The sequence below is a fragment of the Hippopotamus amphibius genome, chromosome 4 (assembly GCF_030028045.1).
Source record: "Hippopotamus amphibius kiboko isolate mHipAmp2 chromosome 4, mHipAmp2.hap2, whole genome shotgun sequence".
In the NCBI taxonomy this organism is placed as follows: Eukaryota; Metazoa; Chordata; class Mammalia; order Artiodactyla; family Hippopotamidae; genus Hippopotamus; species Hippopotamus amphibius.
In genome coordinates, this window is record NC_080189.1 from 53,089,677 (window position 1) to 53,110,702 (window position 21,026).

The 21,026-nt window shown below is 39.4% G+C and overlaps 1 protein-coding gene across 15 annotated transcripts in view; it reads left to right on the plus strand.

Moving 5' to 3' along the window:
• The window catches only part of ADAM22 (ADAM metallopeptidase domain 22), a 215,177-nt gene that overhangs the window by 11,757 nt on the left and 182,394 nt on the right, over positions 1-21,026 (plus strand). For 3 of the 15 annotated variants that reach the window (XM_057731547.1, XM_057731553.1, XM_057731557.1), the window contains exon 3: positions 10,092-10,139. The exons of the other annotated variants lie outside the window; for them this stretch is intronic. In XM_057731547.1, coding sequence (XP_057587530.1) covers positions 10,092-10,139 — 48 coding nt within the window. The remainder of the gene's footprint in view (positions 1-10,091; positions 10,140-21,026) is intronic. 15 annotated transcript variants of the gene reach the window in all.

Sequence of the window (21,026 nt, forward strand, 5' to 3'; positions counted from 1 at the left end):
TTCTTATGCCTCTAGATCCCTGTTGTTATATCAGGTTTTCCCTGGTCGATTATTTTTTTCCTTTTCTCTCATCTCTTTTCCCATCTCTCAGTGCAGACTCTGTCATGTTCCTGTGGCCTCTTTCCATTTGTCATTTTCCTGTGAACATAGCCTTGCTCTGTTCACTTTCCCTGTGACCCTTGGTTTATTTTGTATTTTTTCCCCTACTCTCTTTCTGTCAAATGCCTCTTTTTCTCTTAGCAACTAAAGTAAAAACAAGTCTCTGAAAGGTTATTTATATTCAGTGTTGGGAACCATCCCTGTTGCCTGTGCTGGACTGACTTATTTTGGGATTTGCAAATTGTGTTATAGTTCAACACACTTCCCACTCCACTACCTACCTCTAAACGTGTTTTTTTATGTGGTTTTTCTTTTTCACTTGTTTGTTCCTTTAGTCCCCCTTAGATTGTCCCTCATTCATTCCCTTCTTTGGGTGTGGATTGCAGCGAGTATCACTTCTGCTCTTTGCTGTTGGAATAGTTGCCTTCCAAAAACCATTCTCCTTGTTCTCACTGCTCATAACCCCCTGGACTTAAACTCTGGGTTCTGTGCCTGGTCTACCCTCCACAGTTGCTGAGTGTGTCACTTCTCAAGGTCTTTCATAGTGGTCCATTGCTGCAAGATTCAGACTCCGCATTGAGCAATGATGAGGCACTTTTACAGGTATACTGAAAGTTGAGCTTGCCTCACAGCCTTGGCATAAAACTAGTCCTGCTTGTGTATGTGCTGGTGCGGGGGTATTGGAGCACTGATCACATGGGTGGGTTAATATAAGGAGTCCCCATGAGATGGACTTTAATGTTGGGCTGGAACTTTGTCATTCGTATTCACCATTATTTGTTTACTGCCTAACACTCTGCCTGATGGAGAGTTGGTGCTCAGCAAATATTTATGGTCTGCCTTTGTTTCAATTTTCAATCTCCAAGATGCAGAAAAAGAATTCCATGACCATTTATGTTACTGACTTTATGTACTTCTGATGTATTTTCAGCCGTCACAGTATTTCTTCCCTCTGGATGTTAAAATCTTTTGTTGGGATGGGTTCGAGAGGAGTGTGAGCCTCCTTCCACATTTATACCTTCTCTCTGACCTCTTTCTTCCTCTTCCCTCTGTGTACATTCTTGCCAGCCCAACGGAGCCACCCTGTCCATATAGAGCGCCCAGGTTCCGTGAGGATCCCATCACTGTGAGCCCCTGAGCTGTAGTAGCTGTCCCTCTTGCTTCACATGTGAGGCAGGGCCATGAGGATAGGAGAGAGAAGAATAGAGAAAGTGGTGGGAACTCGGACAGTGCTTGGCAGACTGATATTCTACCACGTAAAGCTGCCTTACTGTCTCTCAGCTGCTTTAATCACTGTGACAAAATCATTCATGTCAGTTTCTAGCCTCCTCTCTCCCAACACAAATAAATCCGAGCTGTTTAACCTTTGTGTGTTACTTTATTCATCAGACTTTGCCATTTGCTGCCTGGAGCTGCATTTTGTTTATGACAATGATGTCTGTCTTCTGGGAAAGTGACATACAGTATTTTTGATAGTTCTGAACTCATATGACATATTTAGCTAAGGAGTTTTCTTGATATTTGTTTGTGGAGTTTTGATTTTTTTTTTTTGGAACCAAGGACAACGCCCTTTTTTTTTTTCTCCCTGTAACTAAACCTCTAATACTTTCTTGTCTAATATTTTGTTTTATTTTTTTTCTCAATCTTTACCTCCCTGTTGTGGACTAACAAGTTAATATAAAATATTTACTTTCTGGGACTTCCCTGGTTGTCCGGTGGTTAAGACTGTGCGCTTTCACTGCAGGGGGTATGGGTTTGATCCCTTGTCAGGGGAACCAAGATCCCACATGCCCCACGGTGTGGTCAAAAAAAAAACAAACAAACCCAAAAAACCACCACCAACAACAAAAAAACTCCAGGGAATTATGCTGAGTGAAAAATATTTACTTTATTTCTTAGGCAGTAGATCCTACTCTTAAAGTACTCTTACTCCATGAAATCTCCATACTCTAAAAGATCTGCACATTTGATTTAAATCAGAAGAGACACCACTCGAGAACTACCACTTTGGTATAAGTAGAGACCCTAAGGAGGGATGGCACTCTGAGCTGTTTTCAAGCATTAATATCTTAGTGTGAATGAAGGATTGATCTGAAAGTGGGTTTATGATCATAAAAGAAAGTAAGGGTTTGTGTTGGGGTAGGAGTCCTGCATCAAAATATTAAGATTAAATAGCTGGCCCACAAAAAATGAACTCTTTAACAGCTTTCATGACTTCAGCTTATTTAGTATCATCTCAGCAACAAAGTAACTCATATTTTAATTATATATAGTTATAAGGCCATCATTGAAATATAATTTGGATACCAGAGAATTCACCCACTTAACAACAGTGTACAATCCAAAGTTTATTAGTATATTTAAACAATCGTGCAAGCATCACCATAGTCAGTTTTAAACATTTTCCTCAGCTCAAAAAGAAACCCCATACACACTCCCCAAACTCTCTCCCGCCCTGCCTAGCCCCACCCCCATCCCTGGGGAGCCACTAATCTACTTCCTGTCTTTGTAACTTTGTCTATTCTAGACATTTCGTATGAATGGAATCATACACTATCTGGTCTTTTGTGACTGGCTTCTGTTACTTAGCATAACAATTGCAAGGTTTATCCATGTTGTAGCATGCGTTTTTACCTCATTCCTTGTTATTGATAAATAACATCCATTATTTATCCATTTACTTTGATGGAGATTTGTGTTGCTTCCACATTGGGGAAATTATGCACAGTACTACTATGAACATGTGTCAAAGTTTTCATATGAATGAGTGAAAACACACACACACCCCTAAGATGAAAACAAGTGTGCTATGAAACAGTACTTATCCTTGACACATGCAGTGCATGCTTTTCATTCTATTCTGTTCTTTGTCATTTTCTAAAAAACTCTGGCCATGGTGCACTGAAGTGATTTCAGAGCCCTCTAAGGGGTCATGATCTGACCCACAGGTTAAAAAACTGTTCTGATCTGACCCACAGTTTAAAAACTGTTCTACGGGATTCCTGACAGGGTAGCCTAGCAGCACCTGTGAGGCAGCTCTGGTTAAGGTTTTAAAGATTGAGTCATGTGCCTCCTGGCAGCTAATGGCATCTATAGATTGACCCTGATTTTTGGATGTTATAAGCAGTGTATGCCATTGATACATTCATGTGCATGTGTTTCTGTGGGGCATGTATTTAGGCGTGAAATTGTTGATTCTTAGGGTTTGTCCCATTTCAACTTCTCCACATGTTGACAAATCACACAACGATACACCAATTTATACTCCACCTATGGTGCATGAGAATTTCTTTGTATCCCCATCTTTATTCTCATTTGGAATCATAAGACTTTAAAATTTCTAACAGTATTATGAGTATGAAATAGTGTCTAATTACTTTCCTTTCCATTTGCCTGATGACTAATGAGGTAGAGCACCTTTGGTAATCTGTATTTCCTGCTTTGAACAGCCTAATCATATACTTTCCGCATTTTTCAAGTGTCTTTTTCTTATTGGTTTACAGGCATGTTAAATATGTTATGGGTTCCTTCCTTTTATTGATTATCTCTGTTGCACATACTTTAAAAATTGTGGCTTATCTGTTCATTCTCATAGTATCTTTTGTTGTAACAGATTAAAACTTTTTTTTGATGTTATCCATATCAGTTCTTTTCTTCATGATTGTGTTTGTGTATTACACTGCAGAATCTACTGTAGTTTTAGAATGTCTTCATTTTTAGTAAAATGACTCCCTGATATATAGCTTTCTTCGAAGAAGGTATTATAGGATAGTGATTAAGAGTTAGTGAACCTGTCGGACTTCCTAGATGGCGCAGTGGCTAAGAATCCGCCTGCCAGTGCAGGGGACACGGGTTGGATCCCTATTCCAGGAAGATCCCACATGCCGCAGAGCAACTAAACCCGTGCGCCACAACTATTGAGCCTGTGCTCTAGAGCCTGTGAGCCACAACTGTTGAGCCCATGTGCCACAACTACTGAAGCCCAAGTGCCTAGAGCCTAAGCTCTGCAACAAGAGAAGCCACGGCAGTGAGGAGCCCACGCACCACAACGAAGAGTAGCCCCCGCTCACCACAAGTAAAAGAAACCCCGCATACAGCAGCAAAGACCCAACACAGCCAACACATAAAAAAAAAAAAAAAAAAAAGTTAGTGAACCTGCAGTTAGAGTGCATGGATTCAAAGCTCACCTTTGCCACTAGCTTCACTTAACTTCTCTAATATTGAGTTTTGACACCAATAAAATAGGAATAGAATAGCGCCCAGCTCTTGTGTTGTGAGGTTTAAGGAGATAATATGAGTAAAGTTTGTAGCTGAGCAGTTGGCATACAGTAAGGGCTCCGTACATTAGCCCCCCCTTTTTTTTAAGCCCCCGTAATGATTATATCTTGGTATAAAACTGTCCACTTTCTTGTGTACACAGATCACTGGATTTCTTCTGTTGTTTTCACAAGAGCTGTGATTTGCACCAAATGTTCCAGGAGGGTAGAACAATTTGGACCCTCGTGCTAATTCTGGGTCCCAGCTTTGGTCTCACTGTATTTTTTCCAGGAATTTATCAAACTAAGTTAATCTTGTCCTCCCACTCCCCCATCCCCAACATAATATTGGTTCAAACATCAGGTGGGATTTGTTTTCTTAAAATTAAATGAGTAACAATGCAGCTCCATTACTTTGGGATGGAAGCATCTCTGCATTAGCTGAGCTCTCAATAGTCTGTATCCTCACAGGGCTGCTCCCCGCTGGGAAGTGAGGAAAGGAATGGAGGGCACAACATGAAGAGATAAAGGTTGGACTCATGGTGCCCAAACTAGGCTGAGTGTTGGAATCTATATTTTTAACTTTGGGAGAGGATAGGATGCTCCATTTAATGGCTTGTCTTATTTTATTTTTTAAAAACATGTTTTATCTGAAGAACTTCAAAAGGCAAAAATGTAAGGGAAAAGGCAGTTGAGGAAGAAAGGGCTCCCAGGATTTTATAGAAGGTAGCAGTTATTATAGCAAAGACCATTCCTCTTCTGCATTTGAAATACATTTATGACCACATCTTAATTTTTAATATAGTTTTTTAATGACAGCTTTACTGAAATATAATTCATGTACCATAAAATTCACGCTTTTAAAGCATACAATCAGTGGTTTTTAATATAGCTTTTAGTGAAACTTTTGGTCACCCCCAGTTCTCAGTTTTCCCTTTCGCTTTTGGCTGCCTACTTTTTGTCATTCTGTTGCTTTTGGTCCCGTTGTACACCAGTCATGATCATCATTTCCTTTGCTCAGCTTCTTGCTGAACCGACTTGGCCTAGCATTAGATGTGGCCTTCAGCTCAATGGAAGAACTTCCATTTTCTTGCAGTGGATTCCCATATTTAATAAATATTTTAACACTTAATCAATCAACCATGTGCTCCTGAATTTCCAACAGTTTTCAACAAACAGTCTTTCCAAAATCTGTTATTCAGAGTTAATTGTTTGTGCTGTTTCTCTTTCTCAAGAAATAATTGGGTTAGAAGAAGCCCGTATGCTTTTCTTTAAGCATCATATGCTCACTGCAGAAAGTGTTCAGCAAGAGCAGCTCCAAGTGCAGATATTATTGTTGCTGGTGGTGGTAGTGGTGTGTGTGTGTGTGTGTGTGTGTCTGTCTGTCTGTCTGTCTAGAGAGTGTTTGTGGAATAGCCCATCTCCATAGGGCCATTGGGTCTGTTTTAGTTCTCACATTTCACTCAGTGAGGGAAAAAGCTGCACTTGTCTCTGCACCTTGTGGCCCTTGTGCAGTTGGGTATTTTAGTTATGTTTGAGCTATTAATCATGCCTTTTTATAGCTCCTGTTCTCTGCAGCGTGTTTTCACTAGAACTAGAGATTCTTGATTTCTCTTTTCCTTGTTCTATCTTTGAATAATGAGGGAACTGAGAAGACTGCAAATATTTAATAGACTTAGATTCCTGTTCCTTTTATTATAAAGTTTAAACTTGCCAGGTTTGCAATTAAAATTTTTCCATTGGTTCTTTTATTTTTCAGAGTAAGGCTCAATAACTGTTTTGGGCAATATTTTGTGTGTGTGTCTGTGAGAGAAAGAGAGAGAGAGATGGAATTATTTCCTGTGATTTGATTTTTTAACTTACATTTAAAAAATTTACTCCCCAAATATTTATTGAAGACCTACTGCAGGCAGGTGCTATCTGGCTTCTTGGGATACACCAATGAATTTTAAAGAAACCTCAAATTTGTTTCTCATGGGACTTATATTCCAGCAGATAGACAAAAACATAATAAATGGTAAATTATTTAGTATATTAGAAGGTGGTAAGTACCATGGAAAAGAAAAGAAAAAAGCATAGCATGGTAATAGACATTGGGAGTGCCAGGGATGTGGGGAACATAAGCTGTAATTTTTAGTAGGGTGATCCAATAGGCCTCACAGAGAAGGTGACATTGGGAAAAGCTTGAAGGAAGTGGGATGTGAGCCAGGCTTTTCTGTGGAGAAGCATCTCGGGAGGAGAGGACAGCTGGTACAATGACCCTAAGGCTAAAGCGTGTCTATCAAGTATGAGTAACAAGACTCCTACTCCAGAGAAGACGGGTGATGGAGGATCTCAGTGAAAACTGTACTGGGGGGGAATATTTTAATGTATCCATATCTCTGGTGGTATTATCATTCATTACGTGTTCTCTAAGGATTGTATTATCTCACCAAAGAAGACCACACAAATTTTCACTCTAGTGGCTGAATGTAATTCACCCTGCATCCCCAATATAATCCTCTTGGATTCTTCTTTGCAAGACAGTATTCGTTTGGTGCACTTTAACGTCATCCTCTTTTATGTTTGTACATGCAGTGATATGGATCACTCTTTGTGCAGGATGTTTTACCCTGTGTAGTCGGTAGATATTTTTAGTGCCAGCCTGCCATAAAGCTTACAAAGAAGCAAATAATTTCTGCTGTGCCTAACAGATGAGAGGCATACTTTCAAGTCATCTTTGAACATATCCTGTTTCACAGATGGAGGAAATAGGTCTAAATTGCATTTAGAGAGATCTGTTAGCTATTGAAGAGGGAAAAGATGATGATTCAGCATTGGGACGAACTACAATTAGAGGTTGAGGAACTGTCTCAGAAACGTACAAAATAGGCTCAACGATCATTTTTTTTCAAGATGGTTTTGAGTAGATGTTTGTTTTCTCACAGGAGGGAAATGAATCACATAACTCATTGAGGTTCCCTAAATCTCAAAGTTTAATCGTTCTCCTTGTGAACTATATAGATAATGCATATTTCAAGTCATGTGGCCGAATGGCTACAAACTCACCAACAAATATTGGTTGAGTAAAATGAGCACAGGGACACAGATAAGAAATTTTTAAGGAGAATTCAGTAGAATGCATATATGCTGGCATAACAATGATAGTGCTTACAAACTACTAGAGAACTAACAAATAAACCAATAAATTAATTGGTTTAACTAACTATATGAAAGCAGCCTTTATTAGGCTTATATTCCTGAGAACTACTTCCCATTTTTGGCTGATTTACAATTTGCAAAATAACGTTTGTTCATCTTATCATTAGATAAGAGTTGTCCGATTTGTTTTAAATTCGTAAGTAGGCACGTGCTTTGGGCCAAAGTGAGGTAGTATGTGTTGGGAATATGGAGGCACTTGGTCCAGAGTTGAGAGTGGAGGGTAGTATAGCTGTGAGGCATGGACCTCAAGGAGAGAGGGATAGAGGAACTGTCATCTGGAAGTGACAAGGGGGAAGCAGGAATAATTTTGATTTCTGGATGTAACACAGAATTCTCGTCCCACGCACTCAGACTTTTGCTGCTCATGCGGTGTAATGATAAATACCATGGAGGGAACTAGACTGTTCTGTGTGCTTTATAGGTATTCATTCACTCTTCTTAGCAAGCCTCAGAAGTTGATACTATTGTTCCCATTTACTAAAGGGAGAAACTAAGCCACAGGGGGCTTGAATGACTTCCCCAAGATCTTGCAGTTTGGGAAGGGGTGGAGGTAGAACGTGAAACAGGAAATTTGACTCTAGAATCTGGAGTCTTAGTACCCTCTGCCACTTTTCATAAGTAACTGCTCGTAGTTCTAAAAGAGAGGGAAAACTCTTTAGGACAAAAGAGTTTAGTACTACTGGATTATGTTGCTGCCTTGTACAAGAGTAACATGTTTTATCACACAATAAAAATATGTGGGCAGGGGTTGTATTTTTCTCACAGTCTGCTGTGGTTCTCATGGAGTCCTGAGCACATTTAGGGGTTCAGGACTTAATGGTGGTGATGGAGGTGGTGGGACATGCAGGGAAGGCCAGAGAAGGACAGAGAGGACGGCTTGGTGGCAGTTTGCTGAGCATGCTGATCTAGGGAACATTTTGATCAGGAGGCTTTGCCAGGAGGCAGCTTCCCAGAAACTCGGTGGGAGTAGTTCAGAGTGAGGACCTACACACTTCTCAGAAGTAAAGAAATTCTCCCAAGGTGTCATTTAATAAATTAATTGAAAAGTGAACTCTGTGTTACTTCAAAGTATTCATTTGCTTCAGAGAAACAAGAAGTTAAAAAAACAAACCAACTATTATAAAACGAACAGAAAGAAAGGCTGTGCCCAGGCTTTTTCCTTTGTAAAAGAGAATCAGGATATGGTGTAGGAATCCTTTCTTTAACCCAGCACGTCAGGTGCACAGAGGCCTCGTTAAACTGCTGTAATTTGCCCCCAGTAGAGACAACAACTAGAGAGTTTGGTTTATTCGGCTTTATATCAAAACACATCAACAGCCTAGAAACCTGAGTCATGTATGGAACATGGAAAACAGTTCAGTGCCCCTGCATGCTTGCTGTTTTGTTAAGGTGGAGAGTTTAGACAGAGGGAGGTATGAATGACTCTAATCAAGCTACTGGCTCCCACGCTCCACTGACCTGCCTTCACAAGGTCATGGCTCCTCGTGATTCTGGTTTTTGTTTGTTTGGTTGGTTTTTTGTTTGTTTGTTTTTTTGGGTTTTTTTGGCGGCACCACACAGGTTGTGGGATCTTAGTTCCCTGACCAGGAACTAAATGAACCTGAGCCCCCCTGCAGTGAAAGCATGGAGTCCTAACCACTGGATCGCCAGGGAATTCCCTATCCTTTCTGTTTCTAAGACAGGGGAGGTCAAGTGCATTCAACCTTTGACATGATATTGTTTCTACCAAGAGTTGAGTTCATGCTAGTGAAGAAAAGAGTGATCAGACCAGGATTTTATTTCCTTTTTATATTCAGACACAAAGTCATAACAATAGTTAGAAATCTCTGAAGTTTTGCTGTGGTTTTTTTCCTTGTTATGAAGACATATTTCAGGCCTAAGGGATAATCTACATTTGATTCTGAGTTTATATCACTAGACACTATGAGCTCATCTTAGGTCTGGAGATCCTCCAGTGAGGGTCTATATCCTATCTCCCTTTTAGGGCAGCAGTTATACCTTCTAGTGGATCTTTTTAGAGTTGGACTTACCAGCACTACAGAGTTTACTTGTTTCAAGTGGTAATTATTTTCTAGGTTACAGTTGGCTGCAAGGTATTCCTGCCATGATGTGTATACATTACACACACACACAGACACACACACACACACGCACGTGCAAGCATTATTGGATGTACAATGGATAATGTGATTTGGTCTGGTGAGTTTTTCTCTCTCTCTCAATAACAGTATCTCAGAATTTCTACTTTAAGAGATAATTTACAGTCTATGTGTTTTCAAAAGGCATTTCACTTTTCTAGGGAAAGTGTTTAGTGCTAAGGATTAAGTAACACGATTGATCTACTTATTGCAGGAGGCAGTAGTCTCTAGCGCCAATAAATAGTGGGAGTGCAAGAAAAGTAATTTCTAGAGTTTCTTTCACTGCTGTTGTCCAACAGAGTAATTTCATTATTTTGCTACTGTTCTAGGAACTATCTAAACATGTTTGAAAATTTTTCAAACATGTTTAAAAAGTTTTCCTCTTTAATTTCTGTAGATTCAGATGCTTTTGAAGTCCATATCCCAGAAAGACTATAGACCAGATGCATGTAATGCAGCACATATAACAAAAATTTTCTCATTTGGTATTTGTGTTTTCTAATAAATATGCATCATGGATGGATTCTTCCAATTCCCCTATAATTTAAGGTCAAGGAGTTATCCTTCAAAGCAGGTTGGAGATACCAGCTGGTAGTATGTGGAGCCCATCAGTTTAAGAATTTGGGGGTAGATTCATGTCATATTGAGTCTCTGTAGCAGATTCTTGCTATGTTCTAACCTATGCATGCATTGAAAGATTCCATGGTTTTGCAACATGGTTTCCTTAGTGATGGCTGGTAATCTGCATGCTTGCTCTCAATAAATCTACTTCTCTCTCTCTCTCTCTCTCTCACACACACACACACAACCCCATTCCTTCCTTCACTTCATAAGTGTGGTAAATGAGATAACTGGTATGTTCTTCTAACCAATCTTCATTCTAGCTACTTGGGAAATCCCCCAAAATAAATGATATTTCTGCAGGGGTTTGTGCTTCATTTTGTATCCCAATAAAGAAAGCCTTTGGTGGGAGACTGTCAAGTACAGATAAAAAAACATCTTTTGAAGGTCCTTGATATTAGAGAGTTATTGCCTTTTTCTTCTTTTTCTTTTAAGCAGGAGCTTTGCTCTTGCAGTATTTTACTTAGATTATTTCTCAGCTATGTTCTTGGAAGACTCTTGGGCAGTTGAGATACTAAAGAAAGAATCTGGTCCTTTTAAAGTTTAGTATGCATATGTATATATGTATGTGTGTGAGCAGAAAGTCCTCTATAATTATGTAGTTTTAGTCTTTAGTTTTCGGAGAGAAAAAACTTTCTTACCCAATGTAAATTTGTTTCTTAAAGTAAATGCTATGGAATTCTTATGTGTCAGCTATTCATTATGACATTCTGGTCAGTGATAGCTCTGATTTTTCTTTCCTCAAACACTGGGAGCTGGCTGTTTCACGAAAGTGAGCCTTAACTCTCAGATGCTTCTAATATCTATATAAGGAAGGTGAAATTAAGCAAGCAGGCAAACAAAAATCCATTCACACAACACCTGGGTGAGGTGAATCTTGATGCGAAGAACTCACCATTCTTAATTTTATTCTTTGGCCTTGGCCTACTTCTGATGTTGCCTCCAGGAAAGAGTGTGACCCAGCTGGCAGAGACAACCCTTATTTCCAGGCCTGCTTTTATTTTTATTTTTTTAAAACATATTTTATTTATTTATTTATTTATTTATTTAATATCTTTTGGCTGCACTGCATTGCATGTGGGATCTTATTCCCCAACTGGGGATCAAACCTGCACCCCCTGCATTGGGCACGTGGAGTCTTAGCCGCTGGACCACCAGGGAAGTCTCAGACCTGCTTTCAAAATTATCCGATTGAGAGCTGAACTGACTAGTTATATTCATATGATAGTATAATAGCTTAACTGCCTTTCCCCTCCTCTGCTCTTTTTACCTGTCTTTTATTTAGCTCTCAGTAGTTATATTATTCTTTGCAACAAGCTTTTATATACTCTTTCACCATAAACAAAAATTTAAGGTGTTTTTCTCATAGCATTCTATAATTGAGACTTTTTTCAGTTCACATTTGGGGAAAAACAAGATGAGGCATAGGAAGTTTCAGTAACTCCGAAAATCAAATGTCAAGTCAGCAACGGGGCCAGGAAGATCTGTAATCTTTCTCCCAAGCCTTTCTTGCATTAAGGAAAAGTATCAGTTTCCCAGGGCTGGTTCATCTGAGGGATTTTGTCTGCTGATTTTATTGCATCCAAAAGTTGGGGTTCCTTGCACTCAGATTAAATTACAGCTCAATATGACTACATATTGTATTGTTCTTAGGCTGCTAAAGATCATAAAGGTCTGCTTCGACTTTCAGGCTTATGCAAGTAAGTGTTTTCTTGTTCAGGCTCTAAATGAAGGTCTAGCAATGCGTGGTTAATGGCCAAGATGATGGAGAGACTGATTTATCAGAAGATAGCAGAGCATAAATAGGTAATGAGGCTGCCTAACTTCCTGAATGGAAATGAGAAAATCAGAGCTGATGCCAGTGTCCGCACAGCCCCTCAGCCTCCAGCTTGTTGGAGCAGGGGTCACTGGAGAGAGGGGTCCTCGGCCGCCAGGAATCACAGGGTCTAGGGCTTTCAGTGATGTCGGAACTGGACACTCAGCAAGGCAGACTTGGAGCATGCCTCTCAAGAACTCATCTAAGAAAAGCCATTTTTTTGGTGGTGTATGTGGTTTCACCTAGGGTTCCTGGGTTCTGAGAGCTACGACATAATCTCTGTGCTTGGGTAATACATCCCCAAACAGGCGCATGTCCACGGCAATGGAACGTGTTTACATCAATTGTAAAAGTTTTCACATCAAGTAATAGTAAGAACTGGCATATGAATTACAGAGCAAGGTCAACTAGAGAGGAATTCTATGGGAATTGGTTACATGTTAGACTCACTTGGTTAGCGCTCTAAAAATTCCCATGGGAATTCCAATCTATTGCTCCTTTTCCTTTCTTTTCTTTTTTTTTTTTTTTAAAGTGTGTTGAGAGTCTGCCTTGTGCAAAATAGTATGCTAAGGCACTTGTAGAGATGTTTCTGGAAATTTCTTGGCCCTCAATTTATCTGGGAGACCAGATGGAATCCCCTTTTCCTCGTTTTTTGCCTTCTATTACTCTCTGTCTCATTTTTTTTAACTTTTAAAGCTTTTATTATTTTGGTTGAACTCAACAACAAAATTCATGCAGTAAATTGTCAAAAGAACATACATTGTACTTGCAAGAAATGTGTGGGAATTCAGTAAGTACATCATCGGTTTCAAAGCTAAACAGATTTTATCATAAATTGTGAAGATAAGGGAAAGGAGCTATTGTTTATAGAACATCTATCATCTCAAAGGCTTTTACATCCATTTATTTTTTTTAAGATTTATTTATTTATATTTGGCTGTGTTGGGTCTTCGTTGCTGCACATGGGCTCTCTCTCGTTGCGGCAAGTGGGGGCCACTCTTCATTGTGGTGCACAGGCTTCTCATTGTGGTGGCTTCTCTTGTTACAGAGCATAGGCTCTAGGCGCGTGGACTTCAGTAGTTGCAGCACGTGGGCTCAGTAGTTGTGGCTCACAGGCTCTAGAGCACAGGCTCAGTAGTTGTGTTGCATGGGCTTAGTTGCTCTGTGGCATGTGGGATCTTCCCAGGCCAGAGATCAAACCCGTGTCCCCTGCATTGGCAGGCTGATTCTTAACCACTGTGCTACCAGGGAAGTCCCTACATCCATTTCTTATTGTTTCCAGGATAAAGAGTATATTTCTTACATTGGTTTATGCTAGTGGTTTTGAACCCTTGGCCACCCCTCAGGATCACAGGGTAGCTCTTTAAAATGGATCCTGCTGCCCGGGATCCATTCCAGACTAAAAGAATTCGAATCTCTGAGTTTGGGGCCCAGGCATTGGTATTTTTTTTTTTAATTTATTTTTTTTGGGGGGGTACACCAGGTTCAATCAACTGTTTTTATTTTTTATTTTTTTATTTTTTATTTTTATTTTTTTGGGGGTACACCAGGTTCAATCAACTGTTTTTATACACATATCCCCGTATTCCCTCCCTTCCTTGACGGCCCCCCTCGAGTCCCCCCCACCCTCCCTGCCCCAGTCCTCTAAGGCATCTTCCATCCTCGAGTTGGACTCCCTTTGTTATACAACAACTTCCCACTGACTATTTTACAGTTGGTAGTATATATATGTCTGTACTACTCTCTCGCTTCTTCTCAGTTTCCCCTTCACCCCCCGCCCCCTCCCATACCTCGAGTTCTCCAGTCCATTCTCTGTATCTGCTTCCTTGTTCTTGTCACTGAGTTCATCAGTACCATTTTTAGATTCCGTATATGTGAGTTAGCATACAATATTTGTCCTTCTCTTTCTGACTTACTTCACTATGTATGACAGATTGTAGTTCTATCCACCTCATTACATATAGCTCCATCTCATCCCTTTTTATAGCTGAGTAATATTCCATTGTATATATATGCCACATCTTCTGTATCCATTCATTTGTTGATGGGCATTTAGGTTGCTTCCATGTCCTGGCTATTGTAAAGAGTGCTGCAATAAACATTATGGTACAAGTTTCTTTTGGGATTATGGTTTTCTTTGGGTATATGCCCAGGAGTGGGATTACTGGATCATATGGTAGTTCTATTGGTAGTTTTTTAAGGAACCTCCAAATTGTTTTCCATAGTGGCTGTACCAACTTACAGTCCCACCAACAGTGCAGGAGAGTTCCCTTTTCTCCACACCCTCTCCAACATTTGTTGTTTCCAGACTTTGTGGTGATGGCCATTCTGATTGGTGTGAGGTGATACCTCATTGTGGCTTTGACTTGCATTTCTCTGATGATGAGTGATGTTGAGCATCTTTTCATGTGTGTGTTGGCCATCTGTATGTCTTCTTTGGAGAAATGTCTATTTAGGTCTTCTGCCCATTTGTGGATTGGGTTATTTGCTTTTTTGGTATGAAGCTGCATGAGCTGCTTGTATATTTTGGAGGTTAATCCTTTGTCCGTTGTTTCATAGGCAATTATTTTTTCCCATTCTGAGGGTTGCCAGGCATTGGTATTTTTTAAAAAGCTTCCCAAGTAAGCCTAATAGGCAGTCAAGATTGAGAACCACTGGTTTGGAAGTTCCTTGGCATCTGGGGTTCCAGCCTGTTCTCCCACAATAGATGCCTCACATTTTCTGTCTCAGGAATATAGCATTTCCTACAGTCCCTGAAAGTGCTGAGTTGTTTCCCTGTTTTGTGCCTTTGTTGGCCCTTTTACCAGGAGTGCTTTGGCCTACATTCTTGGTCTGAGGAGCACCTCCTCAACCCTCCGTCCCCCAGCAGTCAGAGGGCTGCCCTTGTATCTTGTGCGTTTGTCTATTAGTGGACTTTCAAATATTTCGTAATAATTTGTGTAGCAGCCCCCCTTTTTGACTGAGTTTCCAGGATGCAGAGGCCATGTCTGATTCTTCTTTGTATGCCCAGGGCCTGATATATTTCCTGAGGTATGGTCAGTACTCCAGAAAGGTTGAATGAATTATAACTTATCCTTTAGTTTTCACAATAAATCTACAGAGTGTGTATTATTATTTTTGGTCTTTTAGAGACGAGGACTTTCAGTTCAAAGACATTAAACAATTTGCCCTAGTTTGTTCCATTAATAAATGGACGACCCAGAATTCAAACCCAGTTCTGCCTGGTTTAAAAGGCTATGCCTTTTTGTTTTCTTTTCTTTCATTTTGTTTTAAAATGTTCTGTTGCTGGACACTATTTGGTTCTTGTAATACTAAATGTAGAAGGTTTGATTTTAAGAACATTTTGGTTAAAGATAATGTGTAAATTAAAGGCAATATATGACATAGATTATGACAGCTATGGACATGATTGAGTTGATCAGATGAAAAGAGGGAGGTATTTAACATAGAGTCATAGATATAGAATTATGGATAGAAAACACCAATGTTCTTCCATATATAGTGCTAATTTATGTATGAGGTAGATCTATTGAGTAGAATCCTCTGTTAACAAAAGCCATTGTTATATAATTCTGCTTCATGAAATAAGTTCCATATCTTAACTAACTAGACAGGGGAAATCTATGTTGTTGATGTGGCTATAAGAAATTCTAGAATGAGGAATCTTAATGGCAATAGATTGTAGTATCAGTCTCATTGAGCTGTTTTGTCAGAAGTTCACATAAGGCGGACTTCCTAGGTGGCGCAGTGGTAAAGAATCTGCCTGCCAATGCAGGGGACACGGGTTCGAGCCCTGCCCTGGGAAGATTCCACATGCCATGGAGCAACTAAGCCCATGTGCCACAACTATAAAAAAAAAAAAAAAGAAGTTCACATAAGGCAATGGAGTAATTATAGTGAGGTTCTGATGATTCTTCAGTTGCCTCTTCTGATGTAGAAAAACAGGGATAATAGATAGAAGTAATTATTGGTATTTTTTTTTTTATTGAATTCAAAGCATTGGATGCCAGGAATTGCACTTGCATTTAAGAGAAAAAAAAAAAGTAAGTACAAGCAATCAAATGGCAAAGAAGAGTTTAGGATGCAGAGTAGCTAAAGATTCTGTTACATACATTGAGGACTTTAATTTTCTTAATTACCTTCAGAATGATCCTGTTGCACAAGACCATCTGACTGGTAATACTCCCAACTCTTAATGATGCTCACTGATTCATTATTCAGGTTGGGGTTAATGAAAAACCCAAACTACCTGTCTTTCTCCTTGTGTCAAAGTTATGATCCTACCATGAAAGTTTTAGTGTCATCTTTGCTTTAGAAAAAGGTTATAAGTAAGACAGGCTTGAAAAATTCATTTGTATTTGCTCTTTGGAATTATTTAGGTTGGTCCTACATATGGTTCATTGGCTCTCGGAGATGTAAGGAGAAAAAGACAAGCTGCCAAGAAACAACATGCCTAAGGAACATGGGGGTTATATTAGCTTCACATTGAAATTTCAGCTGCTGCCGATGAATAATAAACAGGCCTCAGTCTGGGCACTGGATCAGGTTCTTCTGGTCCTAAAATTCTATGATTCATTTTTGAAATTTGAAATTTAAATTATCCTTATGTAATTATATTGATTTATTAAGTTTTCTTGCCATCTGGATAGTTATTTTTTATTTTGCATTTTTCTCCTTCAATGTTTTGTGTCACAGCTATGAACAAAGTCAGCCTCACTGCTTAAAACATACTTTACCATAACCTGTGTAATTTTTGTCCTTAAAAAATGGATTTCCATGTGTATTGTAAACTATAATTCTTAACTTCTAAGGTTGTGCTTTGTGCCAGATGTAGTAATGTTATTGACTTTTCTAGTGGAGTCAGAGTTCCAAAGATTGTTTTTCATAGTTTGATTTTCTTTTCATACGCTCTAAAAGCACTCTTTAGAACCCAGTAAAACCTGCAAGCACCTCCAAACTGCGTCTTTGAAAGCAAAGATGAAGCATGATGGAAAAGGCTTGCCAGGAGGCGAAATGCTGCCCTGTCAAACAGTGTGATTTGGAAATGATGTTTGCCCACAAGCCTTACTTTCCTTATTTTTAAAATAAGGATATGTATTATATGAGCTCTACGGGCTCTCTCAATATTATTCTATGGTAATGAAGCATTTGGTTAATAGATTTTAAAATCACGTCATTCTTATATAGTAATTTGAAAGAATGCATTTCTGCAAAATAATGATTTTCAGATGTCTCTAAAAGCCATTGCTACCTTTTAATCTTCCAGTTAGAATTAATAAATATTAGAATTTTGGGGGGCAATATATGTTAGGTCCACCCAAATAAAGAGGAAAATCCTGATTAGTCTAGTTCTCTCTCCTTAAACATTTTCTTCTCCTTTGAGCTAAGAAGGTAAGGTCTAAGATTAAGGTGTTGAATAATAAGCTGGATTGTTAATATTGCATGAATTCAGTGTAATTCTGCTTAATTTAGCATTTCTCCAAGATAACCTAAAGAAGTAAAATATGTTTCTTCTCTTTAGCCTACTTGTTATAAGTCGTACATATGGGGATGAGAGGTACCTGAATGGTAGACAAAAAAGAATGCAAGGAAACCATGCTAATGTGTATTTTCATGACCACCACGGCAAGTTTGGTTTGGCTGGGAAGTCCTGTGTTTGCAGTTTGATCCTTGTGCCTTCATGCATGTCAGTTCTACTGCTGCAGGTGCCTTGGTTTTAACCAAGCCATGGAGGAAAATGACATCAAACACTAATGCAATCAACTCATTATTGGAGTTGCTTTTCTAAATGTTTAGTGACATTGCCAGTGATGCTATATTAGTTTCCCATTGCTGCTATAACATGTTATATCTCCAACTTAATGTCATAAAACAATTATAATTAATTTTCTTACAGTTCTGGAGATCAGAAGCCTGAATTGGGTCTTACAAGGCTAAAATAAAGGTGTTCTCAGGGCTGTGCTCCTTTGAGGGGCTCTAGGGGACAACTGTTTCTTGTATTTTCCTGTTTCTAGAGGCTGCCAACATTCCTTGGCATGTAGCCTTTTCCTCAGCTCATTTTAACCTCTACTTCCATCATCACGTCTCCTTCTCTGACTCTGACCCTTACGAGACTCTGGTGACTAGATTGGGCCCACCTGGATAATCCAGTGTACTCTCCCCATCTCAAGGTTCCTAACTTTATCATATCTGCAAAGTCCCTTTTGCTGTGTGAGGTAACATGTTCATACGTTCCAGAGATTAGACTGCGGATGCCTTTGGGGGCTGTCAGTCTGTCTGTCATAGATCCCTTCTAATCATCCAGGTCATCATCCAGATGTCATCTCCTCAGAGAGGCCTCCATACTACCTAGAACACCATCTACCCTGGTTACCTGTTTACCCTGTTTTATTAAATCTGAGAACAGTGTGTTTATATTCTAGATTTATTTTTTTAATCTAATTGTTCATTTTCTGTCATTTTATTTGTCACTTTGTACTCCCTCCACTAGAAGATACGCACCACTAGAGCGGAAACATGATCAGTCTTCTTCACCTTGTCCCTCAAATCAAAAGAGCTCCCAGCACTTGGTAGACTCTCAGAAGATGTTTGTTGAATGAATCAATCTGTATACAGTCTAAGGAAACCTTCCTTACATTAAAACAATAGTATATAATCCCATTCATATTACTATCAATAATGCAAACATTTTTCACTAAATAGCAGTCAAACATGCTGTCAATAGATTTTCTTTTGAATTTAAGTAATGGGTTTCTGCTTGGGACATGGATGAGATCAGTAAAGTAAAATACCAGATGTAAAAGGAAGCTGCAGGAAAAAAAAGTATAAAAATTAGACAATTAATGCAAACAGTAAATATCTTGCCAAAAAAATAGTAATGTTATTTTGATCCAAGCTGTAATCATGATAGCATGATGAATAACATGTGTCTTCTGCCATGTTCACAACAATAAATGCTGAATAAAGAATGGAGGAGAGAGAGGTTCTTTTTAATTGAGACAACAATTCTGGTAAACAAGAGCATTCCTCAGGCTGATCCCAAAACATGGTTGTTAGCCCTGCAGGAAACTCAAAGAGCTTTTAAAGAAAAGAAATTATCCATTGAGGTGGCATTAAGAACAACCTTGATGGAAGGATGGCATTTCTGTAAGCAGGTAATTTGTAGCTGTGCAATTGTTGTTCATTTATGCATCCAGGTGATTGATCAAACAAACCCTGAAATGAGTCAGTCAGGAAGCGCATATTGAATACCTGAGGCTGGTCAGCACTGAAGCCCTCATATCAAAATGAACAGTATTGAGGAAGAGGAGAGGAGGAAGCTAGAAGGGGTTGGGAAGACTTCCTGGGAGAGGAAAGGTTGGATTGAATTGTGTCCCCTCCAAAATTTATATGTTGAAGCCTAACTGCTAATGGGACTAATAGTATTTGGAGACAGGGTCTTTAAAGAGGTAATTAGATTAAATGAAGTCCTAAGGGTGGATGCTAATCCGATATGACTGATGTCCTTATAAGAGGAGAGAGAGAGGGGGAGACAGAGAGAGAAAGAGACGGGGAGAGACAAGGGGAGAGAGAGACAGACAGACACGCCTGGCGTACACATGCATAGAGAGGAAGCCATGTGAAGACACAGTGAGAAGGTGGCAGTCCACAAACCAGGGAGGGAGGCCTCAGGAGAAAACAAATCTGCCAACACCCCGAGCTTGGACTTCCAGCCTCCAGAACTGTGAGACAGTAGATTTCTGTTGTTTAAGCCATCTGGTCTGTGGTACTTTCTTACGGTAGCCCTAGGAGACTGATACAAAAGGGAACTTGATCCAGGTCTTCAAGGATGGATAGGACCATTTCTGAAATGGCCTTGGTGAAGATCACTACCCCAGGGTCTGGTTTGGAAAAGCACAAGTGATAAGTGAAAGCTACAGAAAAAGCTGGAATGCACATAGTTTGTGGAATTAGAGAGTAGAAGGAGAGAACTGAGTGTGAAAGGGATATGGGTGGGTTCTTGGGGACTTGTGTGCTATTATATCTGGGGTGGGGGAGGTGATTGTGGAGGATCTTCATATGCAGAGAGAGAAAGTTTGTATCAATATTTGATGGAGTAGAAAATATAGGACTTACTTTTGGGATTTTGGTAAGGAGTCAGTTTTAGAAACATCAGGGAGGATATGAATTGTGGCAGATATGGAAATGAAGAGTAAGATGTGGATCCAAGAACTATCATAAAAAGAAAAAAAAAGCCAGAATTTGGTGATAACCTGGGTGTTAACTGGGAAGAGTGAGGATTTAGGGTTGAATGTTTAATGAAGCTAAGAAGTATCTGGATAGTTCTTCATCCTTGGGGTTTCACAAGAATTGGAATGTGTTAGCAACTGAGGTGTGGCATTCTCCCCCTCCCATTTATTTCAAAGATTTTAAAATAGAAGGGTCATCCTTTGTTTCCAGAAAGCTTTATGATTATTAAGCTCTGTCCTTTCTCCTGATACCATAGATTAATGAGTGTGAAAATCCCAGGTATGATTGAGGTACCCTTTGTGCCCCACAGAATCCTAGAACGTCCCTTCCTAAGATGCTCTGGTTCTCAGGGAGCAGCACCACCATCTGCTTCACATGCTACATGAGAAGAGTTGCCCAGATGGTTTATATCGCTAAAATAGTGTTTGTTTGCATTTCTCACTGCAGGAATTATACAGGTTTATTGTAGAAATTTTGGATACTATAGACAAATATAAGCCAAAAAAATCAAATAATTTATAGTTCTACTGCTTAGGTATGACTACTGTTTTTTGTTTTTTTTTTAATTTTGTGTCCTTTTATTATCCAATTGAATAACAAACTTGCAAATCATAAATGTATATCATAGTAAGACTAAACTGAAATAAGACCACAGAATCTTTATAC